The sequence below is a fragment of the Oryzias melastigma genome, linkage group LG10 (genome assembly GCF_002922805.2).
Source record: "Oryzias melastigma strain HK-1 linkage group LG10, ASM292280v2, whole genome shotgun sequence".
Lineage (NCBI taxonomy): Eukaryota > Metazoa > Chordata > Actinopteri > Beloniformes > Adrianichthyidae > Oryzias > Oryzias melastigma.
The window spans coordinates 2,497,159-2,505,702 of NC_050521.1; the positions used below are offsets into that span (position 1 = coordinate 2,497,159).

An 8,544-nucleotide genomic window follows, 5' to 3' on the forward strand; every position below is an offset into this window, starting at 1 on the left:
CCATACAGGGTTTTGGGTTGTAGAGCACAGGTGTTTCTTTCACGTGAGGCCACGTTAAGGGATGTCATGAACATGTAATGTACCCTTGTTGCAAGAATAATGTAAGTTACATGTGATGCACTTATGATGTGCAGGTGATGTCATCGTACAGTGTCTTTACGCAGCACTCCAGCTGTTAGCAACGTGTAAGGCTCCTTACTGACTGTGCAAATGCTTCATTCACAAGGTGTGCATTTGATATGTAATAGCCCATAAGTTGTTCACACAAACTACTCTGATTGTCTAATTTCTGCATTTTTAACAGTCAGGGTGCACAAGGAGCACACACTTATCCTGTGGACAATATACCAACACATTCTTACAAAGTGTGTTGGGTTTCAGAGTGCTGACAAAAGGAAAAATCTGTACGACCCGCCTGCGCCTCATCTACTTCACCACTATGTGTTGTGCAAGTGATGACCATGACCTGTGGCCCGCTGCATGCCCATAGGAAAAAAGTGTCTGAACATTTTCTCTGAACGCTTTTCAGCAAAGATTTATCATGCGGGCCACCTTAGTGCCCCATACAGTTTTTTCCTTTTTTGCTTGCTGACAGCCCAGGACAGTTATAGCCAAGGCCTTAATTGATACTAAAATTGTATTGTATTTTTTTTCTCATTTACTTTGCCGTCTGTGGTTGTCAGTGTCTGGAATTTAGAAAGACCCCTTGAAAGATGAGATATATGAAATAAGAAAGTTGATTCTCCTTCAAATGTCACTGTTTAAATGAATACATATTAATTGCTGTGAAAAAAAAGAATTTAACTAAAACAACTTGCCTGTATTTCACTGTTTTTGCTGTGCTACAGAACAGCAGTTAAACAGTCTCATACCCTTACTTATCTGAACTCTTGGAGTAATGTCTGATTATTACCATCTTATTTACTTATCTCTGTTAGAACTTTGCATTTTAAACAACCACTCATAGCTTTGAAAGTCAGCGCTGCATGCATAGCATGAAACAAAATTAAAAAATCTAGACTGCACATGATTGCACTGTTTCAGTTATTTAGTGTAGTGCAATGTTTCAAGTACAAAATCTAGAAAACTCTTTGACGTAAATATTTTGTTTTTTTATGACATAATCTCATGTAAAGTGCATCACTCTTTGGTTACTGTTATAACTACTAAGTTCCTTTTGCAAAACAGACATAATAAATATTCATTCATATTCATAAACTAAAGTGGGTCCTTGCTTTAGCAGCAGAAGTCCTCCAGCTTGAGATTTAAAGATCTTTCTGAACTGAGGCGAACTTCAAACTTCAGGAGTCTTTGCTGAAGCTTCTCTTGTAAAAGGCAGCTTCGTCTTCGGCGCCGTGGTCCTGCTGTCACTGGTACTGCAGGAAGTTTTTAAGCCTGTTGGGCAGGGGGAGGTGGGACAGGAGGTGGAGTCGGTCCCGGCCCACGCAGCTCCTGATGCGCTGACGGCAGAGCTGGTTCAGCCTCCGGGGCGTGGCTCAAAGATAGGACACAACACAAAGTGATTTTACAACCCAAATACAAGCAGAAAACGCTTGTTTGGCTAAATCAGACACCACAACAAAAAACACCACACTCTGTACCTTCATAAAGCAGCAGAAAGCCTTCTGTCCCACTGCTGGGAGGGGCCACATCCACCGGTCTCTGGAACTCCGTGTTTCTGGCGTTAATGTCCGCTCCAAAGTCCAGCAGCAGCTTCACCACAGCAGTGCAGTCTTTCTCTGCAGCCGCATGTAAAGGAGAATCCAGGGACCTGCCTCTCTGAACGTTTGCACCTGCATGAAGCAGAGAGGCTGCTGCTTACTGCAGTCAAACGGGCACTTCCTGCAAAAAGCTTAAACTGCACACTGAAGATGCTGAAGAAGCTGAAAAAAACAACCAAATAATATCAAAGTGTCTGAAGAGGTTGGTCAAAGTTCCAAAGAAGATAGTTTAAATCCAATATTAACTGTAAGATGGATGGATGGATGGATGGATGGATGGATGGATGGATGGATGGATGGATGGATGGATGGATAGATGGATGGACCCTGATTGCTCTCGGCACAAAAGAGTTGCCACAGTAACTGCAAAAAATTATTTGGAAAGTTTCCATACTAGCCAAACACATTCTAAATATTGCAAGAAAATCGCAGGAAAATGCAATGCATATGATGGTAAAGTAGTAAAAAATAATCTAAAGAGAGAGAAAAAATTTGCAGTATAAACAAAGAAGGGCGAATTACCATTTAAGACAGAATCATTTAAGGGTTAAAGTCTCATGTCTGCTGTGTATGCTGTTCTGATGTTTGAAGATGAAACATTCTGAAGCTCTTGGCTTTATTAAAACAGAACGTATGAAAATTTAAAGACACATTTTTTTCGTTTCCAACAATCATAAAACATTCTTTAAAAAAAAGATAAAAAAAAAGAGTCTGCAAAACAAGCTGAATGTTTTGTCACCAGAGTGAATAAAACAGCTGGAAGATGTTAGGATACATTTAAAAGAATCCAAGATGACTTTCAGTGTCTGAATGTTTCTCAGCGCTCACACATTTTCATTGTTTGAATTTCTCAGACTTTACTGATGTTTTTTTATTGATGTGTGCAGACATGTGCAAAGGGAGAGCTGGATAGAGTTGCATGGAGCTGAACCAAAGCTGCACAGAGCTCTACAGATCTACATAGGGCTGCATAGAGCAGAACAGAGCTGTGCTGCGTTACATCGAGCTACATTGAGCTGTACTGAGTTACATAGAGCTACATAGAGCTGCACAGAGCTGTACAGATCTACTTAGAGCTGCATATAGCTAAACAGAGCTAAACAGAGCTGCACAGAGCTGTACTGAGTAACATAGAATTGCCCAGAGCTGTACGGAGCTCCACAGAACTGCAAACCCACCTTCCCTCAAGAGTTTCCTGGCACACTCCAGTTCCTGGCAGACGCAGGCGGTGTAAAGTGCCGTGCCTAGGTGAGGAATGTCCGTGTCCACATCTGCCCCCCAAGTCACCAGCACCTCCACACAGCCGTAATGACCTGCATGTAATGAAGCATGAAGGAACTCATCAGTAAGTCTCATCCTGAGATCATTTGCCCAGCTGGCTGCTCACCTCTGTAGATTTTTTAACACTATTTTTTTCTTTTACAAAGCCTCAGCAGACACAAGCAAAGGCTAACATGTTGTGAATGAAACGTGTCTTTTCTCATCCAGGATGAAACATTTGACCTCCTAAATACTCCTGACAGTTAAGCGGAGCCCCAGACCCTGAACTCAGTGCTCCACAAACCTTTGCTGGTGGCCTCGTGTATGGGTGAAGGGTGGTACACCAGAGTCTGGGGCTTTGCCCCATTTTCCAGAAGAAGCTCTGCGCATGCCGCACTGCCGACTGCGCAGGCATTGAACAGGGGGGTGACCCCATCAATTGTTGAGGTGTTAACCTGTAAAACACTTGGTTGTTATTGCAGTCTTCATTTAACCCTTGTGCTCTCTTATGGGGTCCAGATGACCCCACTTTTAATGTAAACATGCCGAGGGTAGCACATATGAAAATATATCAGCTTGTCATTCAGGTCTGCAAGAACTTGAGTCATCGTTTGTAGGTTTTCTATTTTTTCCTGCAACATTACAATTCTGTGGGACTTACGTTAGCTCCAGCGTCAATGAGAGCCCGCACACAAGCAGGATGGTCTCCGAGGCAGGCCTCGTGCAGGGGGGTCACATGGTCTATGGTCAGGACGTTCACATCGTGACCCTGGAAACAGAAGGAGACCACAGAAATGAAGAAGTATCTCATTGAGGTTTAGAGGCTATCTTCTTTGTCTTTGCCACTTCCATCCACCTCTAACCTTTTTCTTCATCATCACACCAACCAACACCATATCCTTCCTCTACATCCATGAACCTCCTGAAACATCTGCAGACATTCACAGTGCCAGGTAACCAGAAAAGCTCAATCTGGAAGAAGATTTGAATGAACCTGAACTTGGAATGTTAAAAATCTTACAGTAATGCAACTTTTCTTGTTCTTTCTGACTTTCAAAACCTTTGGTTTGTTTTTTAAAGCACTTCTCCAACAGGAAAACAAAGAGGTTTGTACTAATTTTACAAGGTCATTTTAATCTCCAGCTTTTAACATAATTTGATCATTTTTACAAATCTTCATGTGCAGTTCAGACAGGACTTTTATTCTGAAAGAGGTCCTTTTCCAAATCCAAGGGAAGTTAAGGAGGGGGGGGGGGGTCACTTCACACAAACAGAATTAAAGAAGCTTTGTACTCTGAAATTCTCAAACTCACTCGTTACATCCTCCGGAGCTCAAGAATTTAATTTGTTGTACGGAGCATGGGGTCAGACTGAAAATGATGCTGCATACTCCTCTGCTGTTACCATGGAGACGTGAAGGGAGAAGAGCAGCTGTCATTACATATCAGTCAGTCTCTACAGTATTAAACCTCAGACCTCATTCAGTGTTTTCAAATAATGCAGTTTAATATGTTTGTCCTTTCATTAAACAAAAGGAGCTTAAAATTATGTGATTTTGTTTCTACATTAGAGCTGCTGTCTTTGTAAAATTGTATCTTTGTTTTTTCCCTCCTTTTTTTGTTGTAACTTTACTTTACTTTTCCACCCTGTCTTTGTTTGTCTTGTGAGTTTTGTCAGCAACAAAGTGACACAGCGTGAACATTCTGCTCCCTAAAGCTCCAGTGATGGAAGTAAAAGCAGACTTCTACCCCAGTGTCAATCAGACAAGAAGGAGCTCACGTCAGTTTGGAGGGATTTGATCAGAGGAGAAAATGCCTCTAAAACACTTTGAGACATTATCTAAAGAATATTGTTAGGCTGTGTGATTCCACTATCTATGATAGTCTATTTCTGCACTTCAGCAATAGTCCCTTAAAAATGTCATTTATAATACATTCAGAATAAACTGACTCACACAGTCACAAAGTGACTCACTTTAGCTTGTTTTTTAACTTGTACATCATTTCTTCAGTTTAGACTTATATTACATAAGTTTGTTTCCTCCCACTTCTTTTCAAGCAATAAATCAAATTTTACTTGACTTTAATTAATATTTATTATATTTAATGAATCAAATGTGACATAAGTGTCTTTGTCTGTTTGTTTTTTTTATTTTCTAATCAATGCAATTCATTAATTAATTAATGAGTTTGAAAAATCAGTGTGTTTTGTCCTGTATTTTTCACAATCTAAGCTTGAAATAATCAATCAATTATTCAAATTTCTTTAGAGTTGGAGTCTGGGAAAAGCTTTAAATACTGGAGATTTTGAGTTTTTTCAGAGTGAAGGAGGGGAACAGCAGTGGGGCTAGAGGAATTCTTCAACACAGAATTCACAGCACACAGAATTCTTGAAGTGACCTTATAGCAGTGGTGTCAAACTCAATCGCAGAGTGGGCCAAAATCCAAAACACACCTTATGTAGCAGGCAGAACAGGATAAACATTTGTTTAAAAACAAAACTAAAAGACTTTAAAACTGTAACTTTAACATAATTTTAAACTAGATATGTAGCATTACCTGTGATAATGCTAGCGGGAATGCTGTAAGCTGAATTTGGCCGCTAAAGGCGCTAGTGCTGATAGCTGAAGATGCTGAAATTGATAGCTGAAATCACTGAAGCTGATAGCTGAAAAAGCTGAAGCTGATATTCTGCTAAAATATGACCTAAATGCCAAATTAGCCTAAAAAAAAAGAAAAAAAAAGAAAAAAAAAACTTAGGTTAGTCAAAACAGCTGGCATGTAGCTGAAAAGTAGCAAAACTTCAAAATATCAAAAACAAAAAAGAAAAAAAGTCTAAATTGTTTAAAACAGCTAAAATATTAGCTAAACTTAACAAATAAAATATATATATATATATATATATATATATATATATATATATATATATCAGTAAATGGCAAAATAGTCCAAAAAGCTAGCATAATCACATGTTTTAAAACTTCAAAACTGTAACTTTTTAACAGTAATAAAAAGGCAGGAATATTATTCCAGAATAAATCAACTTAAACTTTAAATAACTTTCAACATTTTACTCTTCATAAAAATACATTTTGTCAAAATTATACAAGTTAGAAATGAGTGCAAGATAATATCAGGCCAATTAATAACAATAAAATAAAATTATTTGGAGGACCGGATAGAATTACCTGGAGGGCCGGATCCGGCCAGCGGGCCTTTACTTTGACACATGAAACAAGCAGAAACACAAACTAAAAACGTGTGAGAGTGAGTTTTCAGAAGAACAGAGACCATAACCCTTTCAAGTAGCTTTCAGAGACTCTAGAGCAGGATGTTGGACTCCAGGCCTCAAGGGCCAGCATCTGGGTGGTTTTCAGAAATGTATCTGTTGCCGATCACCTGGTCAGGTGTGTTTTGCCAACGAGGAGCTTGAATGGAAGGTTAGAAACATACAGGACACTGACCCTTGAGGCCTGTGAGGATGAGCGACGTCCTGTCCTGTTCTCTGGTTTTACTCTCATACCTGTAGGATGAGGGTCCGCAGGGCCAGCAGGCGACCCTGGCAGGCGGCGTCATGGAGGGGGGAGCGGTCTGCCCAGGATCCTGTGGGAGGAACGAGAAGGTTTACCTCAGATTCTGTGTGCATGATGCTCCTCTGAAGGGAGTCTAGCATTTATTTGGAATTCCACCTCCAGCAAAAACACACTTGAGCACACCTGAGTCAATGTCCAGAATAACTGCAGATGCATTCCAGACCTTCTCATCGCCCCCCTCCTCTTCCTCTGTTCTGTCCATAAACTACAATCCCTCTTCAACAGGATCTTTCCATCAGAGCCTCTCTGTTTTATTCATGCAGCTTATGACAAAAACTTGAAGAGCAGACATGGCGGATCAGCTCAGACATCAAACAGATTCTCCCAACAAGAAGAGCGTCTTGTGGCACTAATAACCTGAATTTAGCTCATTAATATTCCCTTTGAAGGATGGCAGCAGATTGTCCCAGAATGTGCCGTGCAGCACCCGTCCCTCAGAGCTGGGGTGTTGCTAGTTCCTAAAAGGGTGCACCGCATAACTGGGAATGGAAACTAGGGCACCATGGGGGTGGGGGAGGGAATAGCAGCATATCATGACTCTGTTCTATTAATACATGAGAGAGAGAAAAGGCTGCCGGGCCGCCGCGTCTTCATTTAATATTGAATGTTCACTTCAGGATTCATAAGTGGCTATTAAGCACAAAATGAAGAAAAGGAGCTTTTGCATGTGCAGCCTGTGGAATGATGGTGATCAAACCTTTAGAATAGCTGTGCTGTATCACAGCTCGTCTGCAAACACAGGCATGTAAACAGAGTACAGGAACTGGAATTTTTTGGGTATCGTCTTGTTCATGTGACCTCACACAACCCTTCAACACTTTCCCATTGTGTTGGATTTCATACCACAGCATATAATCATAAGAAGATCTATACATTACATAATTGTGTCTTTATCAAAATCAGCTACAAAACAAGAAAGGCATTCATCAGGAGTACTCACTGTGCTGTTGACCATAGTCATAAAACTCTGCTGATATCCGGGCAGCTTCTTTACGGTTCCCACGCACTATGTAGAAGTATGTCAACAAGTTCAGAGAAACCTTAACAAAGAGTTTGAAGCAGAACAGAGCCAAGATGCTGAGGTAAACATTGGACAACTGGACTGTAAAGGGCTTGTTGGTGAGTTCTGCTGCCGGGTCTGACATTTCCTCTGGTTATGACGACGGTTCAGGTGTTCCTCCAGAAAACACGAGGGCGGCGCCCCTCTGCTGTGGGGACGGGGGCTGCCGGCTGGTCCTGACAAAGTGCAGGCTGGAAATAATGCTCTGCAGCTGCTACTGTTCCTGCCTCTGCTGAGTTTCTGAGCGTCAGTGTGAGAAGTCAGTTCGTTTTTACAAACCATTTGACGTTTCAAACCAAGGAGGATTCGGTTATTAAATGAACTGAAGACATTATAAACAGTGGCTTGTTTTTTGAAATAAGGATTTTGAAATTAAGAAAAAAAATCTTCTCATTTTATCCTAATAAATAAAAAAAATATTATAAATGGGGAGAAGCAAAGGTAGATCAAACCCCAAAAACTAATGTCCATGACATACATGAATGGGCTACTTCTCTCTTCTCTAGAGCTTTAAACTGTTTCTTGCATTTGTTTTGTCTGAGGATTGACTTTCAGAATCTAGTTAAGCTGGTCCATCTTGCAGGTGTTTCTGTCATTCAAGATGCTTACACCCATCGCCACGACCTTCCTCAGTCCTCTGTCTGTCACAAACTGCTGGGTGTACTCATGGCTTGTCTACTACACATCTTGAGGACATTTTAGAAAAGCTTCAGTTCTGTCAGGTGTGATCCATCTCCACCTCTGCTGGTCCTAAACTCTGTAATGGTGAAGCCATGATCCAAGCCTCTGAGCTGTCCTTCACCCATCTCTGTTCTTGTGAACGCTCTCTGTGACCCTGCCCCATCATTTTAACTGCCTGCAGTCCTTAGACAACATCTGCTGGAAGATGAACATACCAGTGACCTCCAAGG

The 8,544-nt window shown here is 41.0% G+C and overlaps 1 protein-coding gene across 2 annotated transcripts; it reads right to left on the reverse strand.

Moving 5' to 3' along the window:
* Positions 1 to 1,069: 1,069 nt before the first annotated feature.
* Positions 1,070 to 7,831, reverse strand: asb5a (ankyrin repeat and SOCS box containing 5a). Of its 2 annotated transcripts, none has more exons than XM_024262597.2 (7): positions 7,514 to 7,831; positions 6,504 to 6,583; positions 3,643 to 3,750; positions 3,286 to 3,436; positions 2,900 to 3,034; positions 1,602 to 1,793; positions 1,070 to 1,495 (listed from the first exon to the last, which is right to left on the reverse strand). In XM_024262597.2, the coding sequence occupies exons 1-7, from the start codon at positions 7,716 to 7,718 to the stop codon at positions 1,368 to 1,370; spliced, it is 999 nt and encodes a 332-aa protein (XP_024118365.1). In that variant the 5' UTR covers positions 7,719 to 7,831; the 3' UTR covers positions 1,070 to 1,367. The 2 variants fall into 2 exon arrangements, with proteins under 2 accessions (XP_024118365.1, XP_024118366.1); XM_024262598.2 differs by lacking the exon at positions 7,514 to 7,831 and adding an exon at positions 6,697 to 7,418.
* Positions 7,832 to 8,544: the final 713 nt, after the last annotated feature.

Coding starts and splice junctions, on each gene's coding strand:
- asb5a (XM_024262597.2), bottom strand. CDS start 7,718: ATGTCAGACCCGGCAGCAGAACTCACCAACAAGCCCTTTACAGTCCAG. Junction 6,584..7,513: donor TGACTATGGTCAACAGCACA/GTGAGTACTCCT, acceptor TTCCTCCCACAG/GATCCTGGGCAGACCGCTCC. Junction 1,496..1,601: donor CTTTCTGCTGCTTTATGAAG/GTACAGAGTGTG, acceptor CCTATCTTTGAG/CCACGCCCCGGAGGCTGAAC.